This window comes from Pangasianodon hypophthalmus, chromosome 24, assembly GCF_027358585.1.
Source record: "Pangasianodon hypophthalmus isolate fPanHyp1 chromosome 24, fPanHyp1.pri, whole genome shotgun sequence".
Classification (NCBI taxonomy): domain Eukaryota; kingdom Metazoa; phylum Chordata; class Actinopteri; order Siluriformes; family Pangasiidae; genus Pangasianodon; species Pangasianodon hypophthalmus.
In genome coordinates this window covers 460,929-484,629 of record NC_069733.1, presented here as the reverse complement: position 1 = coordinate 484,629, position 23,701 = coordinate 460,929, and the positions used below count along the sequence as shown (strand labels likewise).

General features: G+C 42.0%; 2 protein-coding genes across 8 annotated transcripts in view; both read left to right on the top strand.

Moving 5' to 3' along the window:
- The first annotated feature begins 4,860 nt into the window (after positions 1-4,860).
- LOC113528266 (uncharacterized) overlaps positions 4,861-23,701 on the top strand; it is a 28,843-nt gene continuing 10,002 nt past the window's right edge. The window contains exons 1-6 of one of the 4 annotated variants that reach the window (XM_026916719.3): positions 4,861-5,176; positions 5,966-6,013; positions 6,146-6,445; positions 6,671-6,958; positions 8,628-8,705; positions 9,033-11,765. In XM_026916719.3, the coding sequence (XP_026772520.3) occupies positions 5,146-5,176; positions 5,966-6,013; positions 6,146-6,445; positions 6,671-6,958; positions 8,628-8,705; positions 9,033-9,277 (990 nt within the window). In that variant the 5' untranslated portion in view covers positions 4,861-5,145 and the 3' untranslated portion in view covers positions 9,278-11,765. Of the gene's footprint in view, positions 5,177-5,965; positions 6,014-6,145; positions 6,446-6,670; positions 6,959-8,627; positions 8,706-9,032; positions 11,766-23,701 lie in introns of those variants that run through there. The other 3 variants (XM_026916720.3, XM_053228906.1, XM_053228909.1) reach the window with 3 other exon arrangements.
- Positions 13,193-23,115, top strand: LOC117595911 (uncharacterized). 4 transcript variants are annotated; one of them, XM_053228904.1, is made up of 7 exons: positions 13,193-13,685; positions 15,090-15,152; positions 17,132-17,434; positions 17,977-18,264; positions 19,054-19,175; positions 19,617-19,841; positions 21,058-23,115. In XM_053228904.1, the coding sequence occupies exons 2-7, from the start codon at positions 15,092-15,094 to the stop codon at positions 21,310-21,312; spliced, it is 1,254 nt and encodes a 417-aa protein (XP_053084879.1). In that variant the 5' UTR covers positions 13,193-13,685; positions 15,090-15,091; the 3' UTR covers positions 21,313-23,115. The 4 variants fall into 4 exon arrangements, with proteins under 4 accessions (XP_053084879.1, XP_053084878.1, XP_053084877.1 ...); XM_053228903.1 differs by having other exon boundaries at positions 13,193-13,796; positions 15,062-15,152; XM_053228902.1 differs by having other exon boundaries at positions 13,196-13,796.

The following is a 23,701-nucleotide window of genomic DNA, read 5'->3' as shown; positions in this document are numbered from 1 at the left end:
GCTTTGTGATTTTAGGAAGCACAGGAAACTCTATGCTGGGAGTGAGGAGTGGATCATCAGTCCATTTCATTACCCAGTGCAGCTTCAGTTGATCTCTAGTCTAGAGTTTTATCCACTGGCACATTTCAGAGAGAAATTATACACAGGTCTGTCATGTTCCAATCAACTACAAGTCGACTGTTCACTCAATAATCAGTGCTTCTTAAGGAGCTTCACTTCCTGTTCCTGTAACATCATGTATAATCACGCAGTATGGATATTTAGGCTGTTTAACAGTCAAGTGTGCCATTATAATCAGTCACTGGATTTATTTCAGTAAAAAACCCTATAGAGTTTTACTAAAACTAACATTTGTGTCACAGTTGTAGCTGCAGGAAATTAATGTGTCCATGTTGATGTTCTAGAAACATGACGAGTTATGAGACCCATGTGTTCTGGTGGCTGGTCTTAGCCAGTAAGTTTTCCTTTCACTCACACACACACACACACACACACACACTCTCTTGTAAGTTAATACATTGACTGTAACGTAGCTTGAAGGGGAAGCTGCACACTGAATCTTGTATTTGTGTTTCAGGGCCTTGTGCAGCCACATATACCCATAATCCATATACGCATTAATACAGAAGTATGAAGCAGGCCTAAACAGTATGCAGGCTGTGGGCATGTGCTAATGCTGATTATAGCTGTAAACTCTCACAGCTGCTGGGACGGAGACTCTATCTCCGGAGCATGAACACTACTCAGATATGTTCTGTAATGAGCAGACTCAGATGCAATTTAAGAAAAGTGTTAAACTCCTCCTCAGTACTGAATATTGTAGAAGTGATTATTGTGGACCAGACTGTAAACTCGTCTCATGCTCTAGTCCTCCGCAATAACAACCTCATTTTATCACTCGACATTTAGGAGAAAACTATTTTCACTGAAATCTAACAAAGCTGCTGAACTGTCTTTCTGCAGTTACTACCCCTGTGTCAGTCGGTCACTCAGTGATGGTGACTTTATGAATCTGCAGTTCCACCATGTGGACGGAGATGTTCTGGTCTGGTCGAATGGACCGTGTCCCATAATCCAGATGTTGTTGTGGCTCTGTGTGATCAGACGTCCTGCAGCTCTGAGGAGGGGTTTATCATCTCTCATGATCAGTACATGGAGGGGAACTTCTCTCTCACCATCACTGCAGCTGATTACAGTAGGAGAGGTGTATACACGTGTCAGTGTGGAGGCAAAGGGGTGTGTGACGTGCGGCTCAGCATTGAGTGTAAGTGTTGTTCATGTTTCTTTCTGAAACATTGAAAAATTGAAGTGTAAAGTAAGTCCTTACAATGTGAGTGTAATATAAATAACTTTTATCACACATAACTCCCAAACAAATATATTATTTATTCCCTCTTCCTCTGTTTTTACCTTTCCACTGAGTGTCTGTGAGAAGCTAGAAACAATATAACAAGCCTGAGCTAACCTACAATGTGAATGATGATTAATGCAGAAGGGTGTGTGTGTGTGTGTGTGTGTGTGTGTATCACCTCAGCTGTTGCATTAGCTGGACAGATCGATCCTGGAAGCTCCCTCATGCTGGACGTTCCCATGTCCGGGTCAGTGAAGGTCACGTTTATCAGATTTGGTGATGAAAGTCAGAGCTCTGTAACACTCTGTGAGGTCACTGGGGGTAAAGTTCATCATCACCCTGAATATAAGAACCGGATATCGTTCAGGTCCTCATTCACCCTGAATAAGCTGAGACCCTCTGACAGCGGTGTTTACACTGTGTGGGACACAAATGACGAGCTCATAGCTACATACACACTGACAGTCACAGGTGAGATTTTACACCAAGAGTTCTTAATCTGTGGGTCACAACACCCATTCAGGGTCGCAACGTGGTCTCTGGCAGTTGTGAGCATGGTGATAAAAAATAAACAATATACTTTTTGTGGATGTATGCAAGGTCTGCCTAATGGCACTACCTACAGGCCATGGAAGATAGGCTGATATTAATTAACAGACAAATATGATAGCTGTTGTACCACAGAAAAGTACAATGGCTGTCCAGGGGGTAATGTACTGACTTGCCTTCATGAACTCTGAGATGAGGTGGAGACATTTTTATTGGAGAAAATTGTGCTGAAAAAAAAAATTCTCACCTTTGCACCTTCTCTGTACTTACCTGAAAAAGAGATACAGAATTTGTCTCAATGTAGAAGATGGTTTGCAATTCCCCTGAAGCCCTACAAAACTGCACAGGGCAACAGGAAGTAGGGGTGCTGAGGGTGCAAATGCTGCAAATGCAACTGCAGCTGCTAAAAATAATAATAACATATTAAAATGAAAGCATTAATGTAAACATTTATGTTACAATTGTAACTATTCAAATCTGTCCTCTTATAGGAAAATAATCAGCACCTTCTACTTTCAAGAATTCAACAAAGCAGTGGTATATTATTATAATCAACACACAATCTCTGTTCAAAAAAGTTATTTGACTATGATTCAAGTGTGGCATCATAGTGCATGTTATATGTATGCTGCTTAAAATTCCAGCACCCCCAATGAAAAACTGCTTCCCACGTCCTTGAAATCATCTTCCTGCGTTGCTGGAGGCCCAGCCATTTCATTAAGTGTTTAAGTGGAGGGGAGGGCGGTTGGTGACACGTTTTAACCCCAGAAAGGGGTTGCACTGGGTAAAAGGTTAAGAACCCTTGCATTAAACCAGTCAGGGATTGAGTCTTTAATCATGTAGTCACATTAAATTACCTGTCAATAGATTTATTATTAGTTTTGAACATACTGAAGCTGATTTTAAACTGATTTATAAAACGTCTGTTTTGTTTTGTGTTTAGGTGAACAAAGCTGTTGCGTTTGTTTGAAGAGAAATTGGTACCACCACCCTGTCCAAGCCAATGGACTAGTTGCCTTGGTTTGTCTAGTGATTGCTTTCTTGGTATACACCCCTCTGTGTATTAGAAGAAGTAGGTGTGGCGTCCAACCAGCTGAAGAGGAGACTGATCCCGCAGAAATAGTCCAGCCGCTCTCAGTTTGACGCAAATATAGGCTATGAGGGTTGATCACTCTTTTAATGCTTTACATGTCATTTGAATGTTATCTTGTACCAGTTACAAACTGGTTGGGGGAGAGCTACTGGGGGCGTGAGACACCCAAAAAAGCACTCTTGTAGTTTACACTGCAGTCTTGTTAACATTAGTCAAAAAACAGTCCTCTCTCTTTCTCTCTCTCTCTCTCTCTCTCTCTCTCTCTCTTTAGGAACTGTGAGTAACAGTGCTCAGCTACCAGTGTAAACTCTTCGGTGTGGTGTGTAGTCATGTAGCAGGCTAGTTCAGTAAAGATTTTACCTTCTCTGACAAGATTTTACCTTCATCCTACACTGTAATCTCAGAAGATATAATAACATGAAATGTATTTCAGTTTGTGTTAACACTGGAACTCGCTGTTAGAGTGCAGATCATCTATGAGCTGAAGAACAGAACTGCAGTTGGTTGAGGAATGCATGGTGCAGCACTAAAACAAAGTCACTTTAACTGTAATATAATGCTTAACAAAATGCCGGCTGTTTACTGTACACTTTGTATTTAATCATAGGAATTAGAGCAGGTCTGGTTTCCTTTTTATCACTAAAAATCTGACAGCTTTTGCTATAGATTTTTGTGTGAATGAAATGATTTAATAAACATCTGATGAGGCAGTGGACCAGTCTGGATATTTGCTCTGTATGTACATATAGACATTTACTTGTGTGTACATTGTATGCTTTTTTTCATTATTTATTCACTTTTATTGTAGAATTCATTTTTATTTTATCTTATTTTACATTCTTTTTGATATTGTAATTTGTAACCTGTAACCTTTTGCTTTTGAAAAGTGCTATTTAAATAAAGGTTTGCTTATTTATTTAAATAATTCAAATCCCCACTTGAGTAAAATTGTTTTAAATGTCATTGTAATCAGAGATTAATTCTTCTTTAGAATATCATTAAAAGTGAAATATAATACAATAAAATATAATTAAAGGTGTTGTAAGGAGGCCATGGGAAGTCAATTCAGGCCCTTACTCAGCAGAAGGTCAATGAAACATATGAAGCAGCCCAAAACAAGTGACTGAAAATATGAGTAATGATACAGTGATCTTTCTTTAGGAGACGTGTGTTGGTCTAATACTATTTCAGTAATAAAATATAAATAACCACACGCTTACTAAATGCCTTTGCTTATGTGTTTAAAAAATGCGTGCAGTAAGTTCTGTCCTGAGTGATTTTGAGTAAATGATTCCTGGTGAATTTATGAATCCCAGGGTAACTGGGCACAAAGTGGGAATACATCCTGACTGGGACGCCAATGTCCAGTAACCTATCGTTGTATAATAAGTATAACAGCAATCGAGCTATTCAAAAATGATTTTATTTTCTTATAAAATTCCCCAAATCAAAAGAAAAAACAAACAAACATTCATCTGAAAGGTGGGGCCCATAATTCTGTATTCATGGTGGCCCTGACAGACACACACACACCACACACAGTATATATATATATATATATATATATATATATATATATATATATATACTAAAAGTAACAGAACTCATCTCATTTCTGGATGTAATGAGAGAAATGTGAAATAAAATGCAGCCTGTACAGTTATATAGATCAGTGTGACCAGAAATAAGCGTTTGGAATTAAAAGATAATATTTCAGGGGGATTTCACCGGAAAGCTACTCTTCCGATCCTATAAGCACTGAGTTTCACATAACTGGCCCTTGATCAATTTTAGCTGACAAATGGGCTATAAATGACTTCACCTCTGAATGAGCTGAGATATTTAAACGTCACAGGGTTTTGTAGTCTCCATGCAAAACACGGGGTTTTCCGGAAAGGTAACCTGGCAACCTGATAACCCCGCCTCTTTCGGTGACCAGTTCCGGGTTATAGCGGATCCAGTGATCCAGCTGTGAGTAGCTCTCTCCCGCTGGATGCTGGTGTGTGGACAGTTAATGACAGCTCTTACAGTTTTTTAAACTCCGTGATTAAAACTCTCACTGTTCTCTGCTCGTCTCATTGAGCAGGTTTATTAGCGACTCCGCTCGTTAGCCAGTTAGCTTAGCTCTGAGCTAGCCTCGCCTGCTTCGGAGATGTTTTGGAGCAGTTGTGTGTCTAATAAAGGTAAAGTACTGATAACTACTAATCCGTCTGCAACTCTGCTTAATTTTTGCATTTATTTACTTGTTTATTTATGCAGTTGTTAAAAAAAGGAATAGTGTGCATGGAAGACAGCTAAAAACACCCTGATTAGCCATGTTTCCTACTAACGAGCTGCTCGTGTAGAGCAAGGCATGCCCACAGACACCATGTGTATAGTATGTGTACACTCACCGAGCACTTTACTACAATATATGGACAAAAGTATGTGCACCCCTGACCATTACATTCATATGTGCTTGTTGAACGTCTCACTCCAGATTTATTCCCCTGTGTTTGTTATAATGAGCTCCACTCTTCTGGGAAGCTTTCCACTAGATGTTGGAGCGTGGCTGTGGGGATTTGTGTTCATTCAGCTACAAGAGCATTAGTGAGGTCAGGCGCTGATGTTGGGATGTCGAGGAGGTCTGGGGTTCAGTCAGTGTTCCAGTTCATCCCAAAGGTGTTCAGTGGGGTTGAGGTCAGGGCTCTGTGCAGGACACTCGAGTTCTTCCACTCCAACCTTCACACACCATGTCTTCATGGAGCTGGCTTTGTGCACAGGGGCATTGTCATGCTGGAACAGGTTTGAGTCTCTTAGTTCCAGTGAAGGGAAACTGTAAAGCTACAGCACACAGAGACGTTCTATACAACTGTGTGCTTCAGACTCTGTGGTAACAGTTTGGGGAAGAACCACATATGGGTGTGGTGGTCAGGGGTGCACATACTTTTGGCCATAGAGTGTAACTCTGTTCCTCCTCTGTGTTTCTGCAGAAATGAAGAGCTTTAACATCCTTGTGATCCTGGTGCTGGTTTTGACAGGTATGTTTATGTTGTCCCTCACTGATGTTGGTACTGGAACACACACACACACACACACACACACACACACTGACAGCCAATCCCAGCATTCATTTGCCATTCATTCTGTTTTCTGCTCTTTTTTTTCTGCAGTATTGGTTTGTGCATCAGGTGATTATACGATGGCCAAACTGAACCAGACCGCTACGCTCCTCTGTACTGGTTCATGTCCTGGCTTAATGGAATGGACCCAGCCCCGTAACAAAGACATGCCTGTGGCTCGGTGTAATCAGACAGAATGCAGGCCAGAGAAGGGATATGAAATGTCTCATGAGCAGTACCTGAAGGGGAATCTGTCTCTCACCATCACTGCAGTAGATTACAGTAAGAGAACCTGGTACAAGTGTCGCTGTGATGGCCGAGACGTCTGTGACGTGAACCTTCGGATTGAGCGTACGTGTCCATACTTTGTGTCTGCATAATCATTTTGGAATAATTGTGTAAAAAAAAAAAAAAAAAGTTACATTTATTTTTATATTGCCTTCCTTCAAGCAAACTGATGTGCCTAAATATTTATACTCTGAGGATAAAAGAAGTGATGATAATGAATGATAACTGAGGTGTAATCAGGTGAAAGAAGACTAAACTGGTGGTGTTTGTGTGCTCTTATTCCCTCAGCTCTTGAGCTTACCAGAAAGATGAAGCCTGGAGAACCCCTCTTCCTGGAACTGCCCATCACAGAGAACGTTAAGGTCACCTTTAACCAGAGCGGTGATGATGGCAGTCAGAGGTCTGTCCTAGTGTGTACAGCCGATGGTCGTAAACTTCAGTGTGACTCGGAGTATAAGAATAGAGCGTCGCTGAAGTCGTCTCTGACCCTGACTGAAGTGAAGGAGTCTGACAGAGGAGTGTACACTGTGCAGGACACTGAAAATGAAGAGGTCATAGCTACATACACTGTCACAGGTGAGACTCTTTGTAAACGTAGCTCCTAGTTCCTAGGTAATGGTGTTAAATAGTTCATGGGATTTTGGTACGCATGGGGTGGGATACCAGTGTGCTGTTATCCTCTGATATGGATTTTTCCGTATCACAGATACTGTGATGGGTCTAAACTGGTCAATTACCAACAGCTCCGCCCACAAGACAAACATGACATGAAACAGTTTCAGTAATTCTTATCAACTGAAACATACAGTACATAATCAAAACTATATACCTCAGATATTCAGCCCCTTTATCAGTGTTATCAAGCCAAAAACAGAGATTTCATTTCAGTTTATTAATCTACAAATCCAGTCGTCGTTGTTGTTCTTTTGGCTGCTCCCGTTAAGCGTCGCCACAGTGGATCACCTTCAGTTGTCCGCGCGTTGATGTGTCACATGCTTTACACCGGATGGCGTTCCTGACGCAGCCCTCCACATGTATCCGGGCTTGGGACCGGCACTGAGAGTGCACTAGCCTGTGCGCGCCTGGGGTCTGAGGCTCAAACCCCTGATCCTGAGATCAAGAGCCCTATAAAAGCCAGTCATAATGTAAAATGGATGAGTTTCATTGACTCTTTCAGTGGGATTTCCACACTGAGGTTGTAAATACAGTCCCTCCTGAGCATGTGTGCGTAAAACACAGAAAAATGCTAATCTCAAGCACTTTGTAAGTGGAGTTGTTGCAGTGCCATGGTGTATGATCGAGCGGTTATCTGTTGACTTCTTCAGCATACAGACAAAGCCCTGTTCAGTTTTACACGGAGGTGTGTGTGTAATGGAATTATTCCTGGGGTATCACTGGGATTTTATCCGGAATTTCCGAATCAGGAATTTTTTATGGAACAGTGTGTATTTATTTGTATAAACTGAGCAGTAGAAATCACTCCAGGTAATATTTGTTCCCTCTGAACGGACATGTTGGTAAAGATGATGTTATATCCTGTGGGAAGAAAGGTTTCAGTATAAAGATGCTCCAGGAGGCACTCGCTCTTTTTCACTCTTCCATCGTCTCCAAAAGTGTAAAACACAGAACAGTAAAGATGAGGTTTAAAATGGCGTGTCGGAGAAGCCACGCTGTACAGGTACAGGCTACAGGCGTGTTATGATCATGTGACTTACTAAAGATTACACATGGCCACGCCCCCTACAATAAGCACTTATAATGAAAGACAAAACTGGTGTGTATTAAATTGAGGTGTGGAGGCGTTATTTTCTCTGGTTGTGCGTCTGTCTGAGATTCTCGTTAGTGCAATATCTCATAAACGAGTGGTTGATTGTTTGTGGGATTTCTGTGGCATTATCTTCATAACCAGCACAGTTAATGAAGCAGGAAGTCGGTCAGGTTACATCACTACATCACTCTGCAAGACCCACAGCAGGTTAGAGTAATCTATAAGAGCTCTGTAGATTCATATTCATATTTCCTCTGGTGTTATCCAGAATTCTGCATGAAAGTAGAACATGGCACAGAGCTTTGTTCTGTTTTAGAAACACTGAAATTAGATATAATTAACATCTGATTCTCTTTGTAGTGTGTTTTTCCCTTCTGATACTTTAATATGGATTAAAAATAAACATAAACCTCCTTTCTAACCTGCCTCAGTGTGTGGAGATCTTGCAGAGTGATCATGTTGTGATGTTTTTGTTAGGGTCTAAACCAGAGCAGCCGGGTTCTGGAGCTGCGCTCGTGTCCCAGCCTCGCCCTCGAGGACGCCGCAGTGTCTCTGGTACGTCTGTGTGTGACCTTATACGTCTTTCTCTAAATGATCATTCTGCAATGGTTTTGTTAACGCACAGCAGCGATGCTCATCTACACAATAAACTAAAGAAAGCAGGATATAAAGGGCAAAACTGTACACAACATCTTGTATCAGCCATCTTCTGACAGAAAAAGAAATGACCCAGAGCTCCTCATCAGGTTAATAACTGAAATGCAGAGCTGCTGGGGTTCAGGAATAAAACACTCTGAGACTGTAGATCATGTGTGTGATGTTATAATGAGAACCTGCTGTAAAACTCATGTGTGTCTGTGTGTGTGTGTGTGTGTGTTGCAGAGGAGAAGCCATGTCCAGACTGTAAGCAGGACAGAGCCATGCCAGCGTGGGGGATTACACTGATAGTGGTGCAGTTCTTGGTCATAGCTGTGCTGATAGTTTATCTGGTGAAAAGAAAACCTCCACTCCAGAGAGAACCTGCAGTCAACAGACACACAGTGCCTCAAACGAACGGAAACACCACATACAATACACGAGAACAGAAAGTACAAATACTCAATGACTCCACAAACACTGGAACTTAGAGGCTGTAGTTTATTTTGCTAGGTGATGAAAAGAATAACCAGCTGTGAGTGACAGAGAGATGAAAACAGCCCTGAGATTGCAATAAATATCCAGCTACTAGTGACTATAAACAGTAGAAATATTTTAGTAACTGTGTGACAGAACGCCCCCTAACACACTCCTCCACCTTCTCTTCTTCTCTTTCAGCTCAGTAGAGTATAAAAGCTGAATCTCAGAGCTGTTTAGAGATGTTTAGTGATGAACTGCAGACTCCTGAAACTCTGAAACTCCTTTCACTGACTGAATGAGGATCAGATTATTCCTGTTACAGTCCAGCTGCTGGCTCCAAGCTGAATATAGAATTCACTTTATTCATTTATTAGTGATTTTAAATCTCCTGATAAGTAAAAGCTAAACGTTCCCCTACACTATAAGCTAAACCTTCTCTTAAACTAACTCAGTTCACATTTAAATCTTAACCTAAACCCTTCCTCTCTCCCTTCTTCTCTCTCTCTCTCTCTCATTTTCATTTATTAGCCTTTTCTTCTCTTCCATTTACTACTAAAGTCTCCTCTTCACACTCATCTAATGTCATTTATCTTTCACTTTTATCCCTTACTGCCTACCTCACTTTCGTCACTTTTTTCTGCCACTTGTGACGTGTGTGTGTGACGTGTGTGTGACGTGTGCGTGTGTGTGTTATTTCTCCCTGATCCATCATGCATTACTCTTAATCACATGACTTCATCATGTCCGTGTTAGCATTCTGCACTTTTCCTCTTACTGCCTTCATGACTTGGCTCATTACTGACACACACCTCTAACTCAGCTTTACTAACATGGCATTTTAAAGAGTAAAGATTCTCCTCCGTTTCCTTTAAGTGCTGGAGGCGTGATGTTTTTGGATCGCCTGTCTGAGATTCTCACTTCAGCTTATAGGGGCAACCATAAACATGACGTTTCCTCAAGAGCATTTCCTGAAGGAGTGTCTGAAGTCCTGCTGTAGTGAACACAATAATAATATTAAGGCCACAGTAACTACTACTACATGACTACTAACTGTTTTTAATTGTTTTTTCAAAGCCTCACGTTCATGCTTTATCTTAAACAGTCATCAGGACTGGAACCTGGAATCAGCTAGAAAGTCATTATTGAGAAGTCGTTATACACGTCACTTCTCTTAGTGGCTCCGAGTCAATGTGCTGCACCCTGGCAGCTAGCTGCATGTATAAGATTAAATAAATCAGTAGAATGAGCAGATACCCTGATGCAGCCTGGGTACGATCAGAAACGTGTTTTATTGATTGGTAAAAGAAAATCCATACCATATCGTGATCTCTCCAGAACAAGTGCTTGCATGTTTGTAGGATTTATATGGAATGATTATATTTTGGTACTGAGCCAATCAGGGTCAAGGTCACAGCAAGGTCAAATGTCTGAAATGGTTTTTCTAAAGCTTTCTTCCTGTATGCAGTATTTTAAAGAATTTTTTAGACTACACATGAGTCAGAAGCAGGACTGGTCAGTGCTGGAAGCGTCTCAGTGCATGCTGTTGATGTTGATGTTCTTCTAGTCTAGTTTCTAATGACACCTGATTTAAGGCTCTTGTTCAGGATCAGGATTGAAACTCCTCTGGTACTTCCTACACTGATGCTGTGCACTGAAACACTCGGTCTTCCTCACAGCATCTGTTTCTGTTCAGCATCGTGATTAAAACTCAGAGACTGAAACAGGTCAGCACCAGCTGTTAGACACGCCTGTCCATTTCACATCTCAGCTTATGACCCTGGAGTACACGCTGGCGTTTAAACAGAGTCGCTCAGTGGTACTTATATTTACTGTACTTTAGTTTTGTCTTGTTTGTCATATTATTGTTTTATTTTTATTCAATGTACTGTACATAGAACACATTTATACTGAAGATGTGCCTTATAAAACATCATGCAGTATTATGTAATGTCTCTCTTTTGCTGAAAAGTGTTAAAAGGAATATTTAGGTATGCTAAATTTGATAAAATAAACTATTTTTGCTTCTGAAAGTTTTACAGTGTGTTCATCTCAGTTATAATTTCAGGTTGATGGTGAAAGATGTGAAGTTACTGAGTGATTCATGAAGCTTTAAAATCAGCTGAAACGGAGAAATCTGCTAGTCCTGGCTTCATGATCCACTCTCTGGGAGAGAACACACACTCACACGTCCACACACTCTCCCGTGATTCTCTCACCTGTATACGCTCCTCACCCGTCTATTCACCTTTCATTGATTCAGTATTACTGTTGCTGCCTTTCACACCGTCCTCTTTATGGTTCTTGTTTAAAAACTCAGGAGAAACAGAAGTCAGAGTCAGAGACGTCCTGCACCCAGTGTTGTGTATCTGCAAAACTCCCTAAAAACATCAAAGTGCATTGTGGGAATTGTGCATTGTGGGCAAGGCTACGGCGTTTGGACGCTAATATATTGCAGTGCATTGTGGGATTGTATGAGTTTACTGGGCATCCTTCACTAGGCTTTTATTCACATATTCCAGCAGCACAGAGAGTGAAGTATTAGCTAGCTAAACCAGAGCATTCTTTACTAAGGTTATATTTAATGTACACTATATGGACAAAAGTATGTGCACCCCTGACCATCACACTCATATGTGCTTGTTGAACGTCTCATTCCAGATTTATTCCCCTGTGTTTGCTGTTATAATGAGCTCCACTCTTCTGGGAAGCTTTCCACTAGATGTTGGAGCGTGGCTGTGGGGATTTGTGATCATTCAGCTACGAGAGCATTAGTGAGGTCAGGCGCTGATGTTGGGTAAGGAGTCTCCAGTTCCAGTTCATCCCAAAGGTGTTCAGTGGGGTTGAGGTCAGGGCTCTGTGCAGGACACTCGAGTTCTTCCACTCCAACCTTCACACACCATGTCTTCATGGAGCTGGCTTTGTGCACAGGGGCATCGTCATGCTGGAACAGGTTTGAGTCTCTTAGTTCCAGTGAAGAGAAACTGTAAAGCTACAGCACACAGAGACGTTCTATACAACTGTGTGCTTCAGACTTTGTGGTAACAGTTTGAGGAAGAGGCACATATGGGTGTGATAATCAGGTGTCCACAAACTTTTGACCATATCTGAATATTCAGATTCTCTCTTTAGCTAGGAAAGTGTAGAGCTAAAAGTGAACGCTCACTCCATCCTCTGTTATAAACACTAACAGCAGTCTGAACACTAGCACTAAAAACCTCACATCCAGTCCCCTGATCACCAACACCAATGACAATACCGTGTGTGTTAAATACTGTGGTGTATTAATGCTGTTGACACACAAGTGGCTTTGAATCAAATAATTCATCTTGTGAATGAATCAATTTAAATGTTAATGTAAAAGTGTGTGTATCCATCTGTACAATAAAAGAGCTTTAATGACATTTCTGACTTTACAGTGAAAAGTCTTTAATGACATTATTATTATTATTATTATTATTATTTATTAATCAGTACACTCACATTACATTCTACAGCTACAACATCTCATTAATTATTAAACAGGTGGAGGCCTATAGTGGGCGTGGCCTGAGTGCTGATTGGTCGATTAGCCATGTGCTCTTCTTCACGAGCTGAAAGCGCGCGGCCAGTTAAAACCGGTTTTAGCCAGTATTGATAGTGTAACTCAGAAAAGCTAAGCTACAAATCTAGAACTTTCTGCGAGCGTTAGCTACTTTCCTGAGAAAACAGCCGCTAAAACCGGTTTTATTTTAGTTCTTAATCTGAAAAGAAGTAGGATGTGTAATTTTACTGACATGAACTGAGTTTAAGAACAAGTTTGAGAGGAAATCTCAGTGAGAGATGATGGTGTGACCCCCCCCCTCCCCTTTTGGTACATCCCGTATCTGTAACACATCTCAGCTACAGAAGCGTCTAAACGAGTGTTGTGTTAACTTTAGGGGTGATAAAGTTAACCTGTTAATCACTGATAAATGCCTTAAACCTGATGATTTGACAGTCTGATGTTTGGCTGGTGGTTTGTGTCTGCAGTTTTTGTGTAGTTATCCGTGTGAAATTAAGTGAGATGAGTGTTTAAGCTGGGGGTCTCACCATTGAAAAGCACTGTGTTAGTGTCAGTGAGGCCCTAGTGCTGAGTTTCTGTTCAGTTATATAACCGTCCAGTATGGATTATAGTCAGTATATAGTTTATAAAATGTTTGCGCGCTGTGAAAATGCCTTGTTTATGGTTAATTATTCTTGTGGAATTGTTTAGCATGTGTTGAACCGAGTTAAAATGCCAAGTAGCACTTTAAATATCCTGGCTCCGCCCATTGTCCCGCCCCCTGCCCCGCCCCTTATTCAGCTGATAGTGTGTGTTGAGTCGTGTCCTTGTGGATTTATTCTGCACTTCCTGCTTTGTTTCTGTTTGTTGGAGCAAAGTGGGTCTTGTTCCTCATCCTGGTGAGTGCTGGATAGAAGTGTTTGTTTTACAGGAAGAACTTGTTTGACTCACCGACACTGAATATTGTAATGGATTTTAAAAGGCTGGATTGAGAAGAGCTGACAAATCAGGTCTGTTTTATGGGGTTTCTACTTTCAGTGTTTATGAACTGCTCCACACACACACACACACACACACACACACACACACACACACACACACACACACACACACACACAGAGAGAGAGAGAGAGAGAGAGAGTGAGAGAGAAAGAAAGAAAGGAAAGCTGCCATTGGTCCTACCCTCACACCCCAAACCATCTCTCTGATACTGGTGAGGATAAAAGCAAAACAAACAAAAAAAGCAGTTTATTATTTATGAACCATTCATGTTGACTTTTTTTTAGTTTCTGTTACTAGTAGAAAAATAAAATGGCCAAAGAGTGCATGCCTGAGCTCTTAAACTAGCTGCAACTTGATGGTTTTTCAGCTGCACATAAGTGAAGTGAGTGATTGCGACACTTCTCCAGGGTTTGGAGGGAAAAGAGGAAATGAGAGAAAGGCTTGGTGCACTTCAAAAAAGCCTGTTTATTGGCTGTTAGTATTGTGCTTGCTTTTCAGCAGTTGTATTTTAAGTAACATCAGCACACACACACACACACAGCTCAGCTCTGTATCTCTTGAGGCTCTCATCTCTCTCCTCTTTCTCCGTGCCGCCGCTCACTGAAACACACAACACTCCTTAGCCAAATTCCACACAGGTGTGCATTCCTTACCTCTCACCTTCTCCAGCTCCGCCCTCCATTCCCAAACCAGCGCTCGACCACGCCCCCGTGGTCTTGGGTCTCGGGCAGGCCGCAATGGCTGCTGTCTTATCAATATGGGGACGCACCTGCTGAATGCCCAGGTGGAAGCCCAGATACCGTAGCTCCACCCATCCAGTAGCATTCTTCTTTGAGTTTGCTGTGAGTCCCACCTGTCAGATGCTAAATGTGCAGCTGTCAATCATTACTATAAATAATAATATCCTCTAGATAGGAGTACGCAGCGTGCGGAGGGAGGAGTCTGTCCATCAGGCTCTGGAACACAGCTGGGGTGCTGAACAACCCAAAAGGAAGGGTCATGACCTGGTGCTAAGACAGTTGAGCCTCCCCTACTTTAATAACCACCAGCCATCGCTAGTGCTGTAAAAGGAAAATAATCAACTTTGGGGTGGCAACAGTAAATCCACTTCTTCACACCACCCCAATTGTTTATTTATTTTACTATAATTTATCACAGTTGAATTACTCATTAATGCTTTATGATTAAACAAATTCCAGTAAATTGCAGGTTTAATTATAAAATGTTGGTGTGAGTCGATTTCTCTCTCCTGCTTTATTCTCCACCTGTGCAGTGCTGATGGTGGTGTTGTGTCTCCTCAGCCATGCAGTCCTGCAGCATTCATCACTGTGTCCTGTTCTTCCTCACCCTCACATTCACCACTGGTAAGTGTCACTTCACTCTCACTGCTCACTCTCACTCTCACTGTACACTCTCACTCCTCTCACTCTCACTGCACACTGCTCACTATCACTGCTCACTCTCACTGTACACTCTCACTCTCACTGCACACTCTCACTGCTCACTCTCACTGTACACTCTCACTGCACACTCTCACTGTACACTCTCACTGCACACTGCACACTCTCACTGCACACTCTCACTGCACACTCTCACTGCTCACTCTCACTGTACACTCTCACTGCACACTCTCACTGTACACTCTCACTGCTCACTCTCACTGCACACTCTCACTGAACACTCTCACTGCACACTGCTCACTATCACTGCTCACTCTCACTGTACACTCTCACTGCACACTGTACACTCTCACTGCACACTCTCACTGCACACTCTCACTCCTCTCACTCTCACTGTACACTCTCACTGCACACTGCACACTCTCACTGCACACTCTCACTGCACACTCTCACTGAACACTCTCACTGCACACTCTCACTGCACACTCTCACTGCACACTCTCACTGCACACTCTCACTGCACACTCTCACTCTCACTGTACACTCTCACTCTCACTGCACACTCTCACTGCTCACTCTCACTGTACACACTGCTCACTCTCACTGCACACTCTCGCTCCTCTCACTCTCACTGCACACTCTCACTGCTCACTCTCACTGTACACACTGCTCACTCTCACTGCACACTCTCACTCCTCTCACTCTCACTCTCACTGCACACTCTCACTGTACACACTGCTCACTCTCACTGTACACTCTCACTCCTCTCACTCTCACTGCACACTGCTCACTATCACTGCTCACTCTCACTGTACACTCTCACTGCACACTGCACACTCTCACTGCACACTCTCACTGCACACTCTCACTCCTCTCACTCTCACTGCACACTCTCACTCCTCTCACTCTCACTGTACACTCTCACTGCACACTGCACACTCTCACTGCACACTCTCACTGCACACTCTCACTGTACACTGCTGACTCTCACTGTACACTCTCACTGCACACTGCACACTCTCACTGCACACTCACTGCTCACTCTCACTGCACACTCACTGTACACTGCTCACTCTCACTGAACACTCTCACTGCACACTCTCACTGCACACTGCAAACTGCACACTCTCACTGCACACTCACTGCACACTGTACACTCTCACTGCACACTGTACACTCTCACTGCGCACTCTCACTGCACACTCTCACTGTACACTCTCACTGCTCACTGCACACTCTCACTGCACACTGCTCACTCTCACTGCACACTCTCACTGCACACTGCTCACTCTCACTGCACACTCACTGCACACTCTCACTGCACACTCTCACTGCACACTGCTGACTCTCACTGCACGCTCTCACTGCACACTGTACACTCTCACTGTGCGCTCTCACTGCACACTCTCACTGTACACTCTCACTGCACACTCTCACTGCACACTGCACACTCTCACTGCACACTCTCACTGCACACTGTACACTCTCACTGCGCACTCTCACTGCGCACTCTCACTGCGCACTCTCACTGCACACTCTCACTGTACACTCTCACTGCTCACTGCACACTCTCACTGCACACTGCACACTCTCACTGCACACTCTCACTGCTCACTATCACTGTACACTCTCACTGCTCACTGTACACTCTCACTGCTCACTGCACACTCTCACTGCTCACTGCACACTCTCACTGCTCACTGTACACTCTGACTGCACACTCACTGCACACTGTTCACTTCTCTCACTCTCACTGCACACTGCTCACTCTCACTGCTCACTGCACACTGTACACTCTCACTGCACACTCTCACTGCACACTGCACACTGTACACTCTCACTGCACACTGTACACTCTCACTTCTCACTCTCACTCTCACTGCACACTGCTCACTCTCACTGCACACTCTCACTGTACACTCTCACTTTATTCTCTCTTTCAGCTCCTGTATCAGCTGCTGTCTGTTCTACAACAGTGAAGCTTCATCAGTCTGTCACTCTGTCATGTGAATATAAATGTTCTGGTTCAGTCAAATGGGCCTTATTTAATAATCGAGATGTTGTCCTGGCTCGGTGTAATAAGACATCATGCAGCTCACTGAAGAAGGGATATGAAATGTCTCATGATCAGTACCTGAAGGGAGATCTCTCTCTCACCATCACTGCAGCTGATTACAGTAAGAGGAACACATACGCGTGTGAGTGTGGAATCTCGGAAATCTCTACTGTGCGCCTCAGCATTGAGAGTAAGTGTCTTTATCTCTTCTACTGCTGATAAAACATTCTTCAACAAGCATTTTTCATTCAACAAGCATTTTTCCTGCATAATATGTCACACCAAAATTTATGTTTGGGCTACAAATACACTATGGATTTAAGTTATTTAAGGCTAGTATTAAATATATAAATAATCACTCATTCAGTCAGTCAGTATGAGCTTTATCCTGGTCAGGGTCGCAGTGTATCCAGAACCTGGGTGGAACCACAGGAAAATATACCCCGTGTGGGAAGTCAGTCAGTCTCAGGGCACCATACACACGTGCTCATTCACACACTGATGCGCAGACAGTGCAACACCCTGCACCACCATACTGCCCTTACAAGAAAATCTGGCCAGCTCGGAAGCGTGAACTACACACGAGTGATTATTAATAATCTGAACATGGAGCTCAGAAAACCCGACTCTGAATACCAGGAATTTTCCCCACGTAAATACTGGACTCTGAATGCAGCTCTAATGATTTATTTTTCAATCTAAATACAGCTGAATGTTTTTTTTGCTCCTCAGCTGTGTTCTCAGCAGTTCAGATGAATCCTGGTGAAGATCTGATCCTGGATTTGAGCGTACCAGAGCCAGTGGAGGTGATTTATAAAAGCAGAGATTCAGCTGTTGGGGAACAGATCTGCACTGTGACTCAACGCTCACTACAGTGTAAAGCTGAATACACACACAGAACATCACTCAGTCACCCAGAGCTCACACTGAGAGACGTGCAGCCGAGTGATAGTGGAAGTTACACCATCCGGGACCTGAAGAATAACGAAGACCTTCGTGTGTACACCGTCTCTGTGGCAGGTACGTCTCAGTGTGATGTGTAATGAAGGGCTTAAACACAGTCGAATAAACAAGTATTAATTAAATGATGAAAATGTCTTATTATTTCAGGGCATTTCTACTTTCCTTGACTGTTAATGAGTTTAGACATGTGTACTTTTACTTAATTACATTCCCAAAATGATTTCAGTGCTGGAGTAAACAAAATTCATAGAGGTGCTTGAGGTATTTATTTTATTTTATGTGTTTATAATTTAGTCTATAAACCGGGGCAGTTTATTTTATAATGACGTTCTGTTTTTTTTTTTTTTCCCCATGGACACACTGGTCTTTTTTCACTTTGGTTAATGCTTTTGTTACAAGGGACTCACCGAGGTAGGATACAGATCCATGTGCAAACAGTCCAGGTAGTTAACAAAACACAACTGATAGTCATTCAAAACAGTTATCCAAAAATATAGTCATTAGACAAGGCAGGGTCAAAATACAGAAAATCATAAACTACGTCAAAACAGACGGGCAAGGCAAAAAGCAAATGAGACAAGACATGTTTAGGTCATACACAAGAAATCAGCCCAATGAAACATGGCTCTGAACTCACAGAGTTTGGAGGCAAACGGTAAAGCTTCACTCTGAAGTTCAAGTTCACTCGCTTTATATAGTGGAGAAACAGGAAGTGATCAGGGCAAGCGAAGAAGATAATGTATAATATTCCTATTCTAGGGAGGGTGCTCTCTGGAGGTCTGCAGGGGAAGTGTCACAGCTAGATGTAACGTGTGTGTGTGTGTGTGTGTGTGTGTGTGTGTGTAGGTGAGAGGATTCCTTGGTGGATAACTGTTCTATTGATAGTGCTGCTGGTGGTGATTCTGCTGCTGGCTCTCACTGGATTTATAAAATACCAAAAGAATGCAGTCCATCGGGAATTCCTAAAGGTAAATGTAACTGCATCAAGCAGCTGTGTGTGTTGGTGTGTGTGTGTGTTGGTGTGTATATGTGTGTGTTGGTGTGCGTATATAAAATAAGGTGATTTGTTTCGATTTTATTCATTTTAGTTTTACCAGTGCATCACTAGCTCAGGACGTCTGACACGTCTTTTTAAACTTTTGGCTTCAGTGACAGACAATAAAAAAGAGCAAGCGCTTCCTGAAGTGTCTTTATACTGAAGAAAAAACACAAAACCTCTTTTGTCCTACCAAAATATAGTGCAATCTTTACAAACATGTCAATTCAGAGGAGATACATATATAATTTGGAGTTATTTCTACTGCTCAGCTTACAACATGGAGGATTTGGACTAAAACCCCAGAGATACTTCTGTAAGATGAGAGAGGGTGTGTGTGTGTTTAATCTGTGTGTGTGTGTGTGTTTAATAGGTGAGCAAACAGCTGGAACATGTGAACAAGCTTATACAGCAGGCTGAACGTGGGAACGAACAGGTCAGTGAGGCAGAGGAGGCAATGAAGGAGCTGGAACAGCAGTACAGAGAGAACCCTAAATATTCAGAACAGATCAAATTGTTCTGCAAGGCGAAGAGAGCAGAGCTGAAACAGCGCAGTGGTGAAGAAGGAGAAGGACTTCTGCTGACTGAGAGAGGAGGGGTATGTTTACAGTTTGTTCACACACATACTCACACACACACACACACACACACACAGTTACATAGACATAATGCGAACTTGCCAACACATGCCACTTGTAGCAGCAGTAACCTCAGTCATGCTTCCAGTAACGTCCAGCACATGTACCAACCTGCTCCCTGTTACCCTGATGATACACACTCTGTAGCAGCAGTAACTGACACCACACACACACCTACTAACTAACCTAACCAGTGGTGGTTTCCACATGAGCAGTGGCGTAGAGCTCCATCATTTATATCATCGTGTGTTACAAATATACGTCTTCGTAAAGTCCTCATTTACAACTCCATACATTTTGAATTCGGATCAAATTCTAATGACCTCTTTTAACTGACCAACAATTTAAAAAAAGAAATGTTGGTATTTGACAGGTACAAGCTGATGCTCTGTTGATTTGCTCACCTTTCTAGATGAGGTATGCTCACTGTCCAGTTTAGCTCCATAGAGTTATTATTGCACCTAGTGGTCAAAAAGGGGAACTGCAGCAAGTGCTAATAGAGGCCCATTGGGGCAGGACTCACACTGCACCATGCTCAGGGGAGGAAGAGCGAGCAGAGACAATTAATGACAGATTAGTAGCCAGATTGGGCTAGTTTAAACATACTCTGCTGTCCACCAACAATTTATTTTATAGCAAATATTATAATGAAATATGATACATTTCCACAAAGAAAGGAGACAGCATGTCTATGATGTACAGAGCCATTTCTGTTATAGATATATTCTAGAGAATGAGAGATTGTAGGGTGATGATGGAGCAGGTAATGTCTATACATCAGAAGTGAGTGTGAAATAGTGGATGATTGTATGTTATCTGCTCTGCTGATTAAAGGGTTACTCGAAAAATTCCCTAGATACTAGCCTACAGCAGGTCGCGTATGATAAACTCTTTATTTAGTTTGAGGCCGTGTCATCATTAATATCATCCTGCAACACCAAAATCTATGGTCATGAGCCACTGCTGAACCTAAATGACTTGGCTAATCTACCTAACCCAGGTAACCTGTTAGTAATGTCATCTAAATGGCCTGACAACTCTAAACTAGCCTAACTAGCCTGAACACTCTGACTAACAGAAACAAAATACTATATAACCTTGTTTGTGTGGTTGGTGTGTAATGTAAATGTTAGTAAGGTTAGTGTGTAATGATGTGTGTATGTGGTGTGTATTGAGCAGATGTTGAGGAAGATGGAGGAGGTGATAAACAGTTTACAGCGACTCAGTGGTGATGGAGCAGAACACCTGCAGGATACGAGCTCTGGCAACATTGCAGAGACGGAGAACGATCTGGCTGAGATCGAACAGTGGTGTAGAGAGAAGAGGGCGGAGTTAAACAACCTCGTACAGCAGCGCAGAGGTGGAGAGCCTGAAGGAACATCTGGAGGAAATCAGACAGTGGTGCAGAGAGAAGAGAGTGAAGCTCCATGATCTCGTACAGCAGTGCAGAGGTGGAGCAGTGTGAGAGTTTACATTTACATAGTTAGAGTTTTAATCTTTTGGAAAAATTTTAGTTTTCATTCACTCAAAAGGCTTATTGTTAATTTTACTTCAGAATTAAAACATATTTCGGGGAAAAAAAAAAAAAAAAAAAAAAACTAAAGGAATTTTAGCCAACTATTTCTCCTTTTATAAGGAAGTGTGTGCATTTACTAGCGTTATTGTAATAAGAAGTTTTATTACGCTGAATGCACTTACTAATTTCAGTAATTTTGTTCAGGAGTTATCAGGTAAGCTCATTGCAGCTAGCTAGGATTATAACAGCCTAACAAGACAGTTTGTGTAGCAGAGCATAAAACAGTTTATTATAAAAGAACATCACTGTGAGCCAAAAGGATGCTTATGAGGCATGTAAGGAGTGTTCCAGCATCTTTCTCTAGTCGGTTAAACTCCTGGATAAACACCTCGATGCTGCATTCCCTGTTTATCCCTGTTTTACAAACAACAGATGGCTGAACGAGATCCAGCTTGTGGCAATTTTCGGTGCTGAAAACACAAGACTTTACAGTGTTAACACACGGTTATTACTGCACTGTGAATGAATAACAGAAAAATGAATATTTCTTTTGGACTTGCTCTGCAGGGCAGTTTATTGCACATGTACAGCGTCCTCCATAATGCTTGGGAGAAAGGCTTATTTATTTGCCTCTGTACTCCACAGTTTTCAATTTGTCCTCAAACAATTCACATGTGGTTAAAGTGCACATTCTCAGGTTTTAATGAAGGATAATTTTATACATTTTAGTGTAACCATGTAGAAATTACAGTACAGAACTCGGCTTCAGATGGCTGAGTTTGGAGAACGCTCTAATGTGGGAAGTAGGAGGTTCTGTGCTGGGAGGTTACGAGTTCCCACTTGTCACGAACGCAGCACTGGAAACTCAGGATGGTGTCTCCTCCACCCGTGACGTCAAATCAACATGGCTGCTCACAGCATCAACAGCATTCCTTACATGAGTTATACAAGTATATTAAATTAGGTGAGTTATACTATACACAGTTACGTGCTCAGGATCAATTAACATGCAGACATATGCGCTTGTTCCTGTACATCTTTAACACTGACTGTACACATCACTACTTTAAGGAGATGCAGTAAATAATCACTCATAACTACCTGGCTAGCTTGCTGCTAACAAAACATTAACCTGGAGGCGTCCATGTTTTTTCCCCCTTTTGAAAGCACTGAGGTTGAAAACGACGTCATTCCGAGCTTGGACTTCTCACCTCTGAGTTACAGAATACAGCATTATCACTCAGAAATCTGCCAAAAGAGCAGTTTTATTCAACAATTTCTGTACAAATACACGCAGCTCTGTTCAGGATTAGCTAACTAACAACAACCACTGTAGTGTGTAGTGTAGGTTTTAGTGCAGTGTGTTGTTACTAACTCTGTGTGACCTGATCACCATGATGTATGAAATGAAGCGTATTACCAGGAGGTGGAGGAACACCAACAGTCATCATCCACAGCCTCTGCTACACTGCCTGTCACGTGTTCATATTCTGTACAGCACATATCATTATACATATTTATTCATCATATTGTACATAAAGTACATTTTTCTATTTTTTCTCATATGCTGTTTCGTTCATTTCACTTGCAGTGCACATTGCACATGTTTATGAAGCACAAAATCCTTTTGCACATTCTGCTGCAGATATTCCTTGGTATATTTTTTCATATTCTTTTAATTTTGTTCATATTTATATTAAACAGTCGATCTGTATGTACCTTCAGTCTCACTGTAAATCTAATTCTCCTTCCCATATTGCTCCTGTGTGTAGTGCTGGTGACACACACTAATGCCATGACTGATTGTTCATTTGATATTTCCTCTTTCCTAATTGCAGTAATCCATCTCTTCTCTATCTGGTCATCACTTAAAAACTGGTGGGAACTTAAACCTGGATTTTTTAAAAATGCTGCTGTTTGAGCAATAAGCTAGCTCCAGTAGCACTCTACACTGTAGTGGTGTTCTACCTCAGTGAGCTTGCTGCACTGGTTACCTGATTCTGTTTACTTGTTGGTTCTAAACCCAGATGTGTGAAAAGGGTCCACAGGAAGGCATCAGGGATTCGACCTCATCATGTGCTTGTGGGTGAAAATAAAATATATTCTGATGTGAAGATTAAATCATTTTTCATACCCCTAGGACAAATTTTTCTATATTCATATTTAAGTTGTGAAACACTGTTTGATTCTGTAACAGCCATATTCATTTATTGTGTTATATTGTATTCAGTTATACACTCACCGTCCACTTTAATAGGAACACCTGCACACCTGCTCATTCATGCAGTTATCTAATCAGCCAAT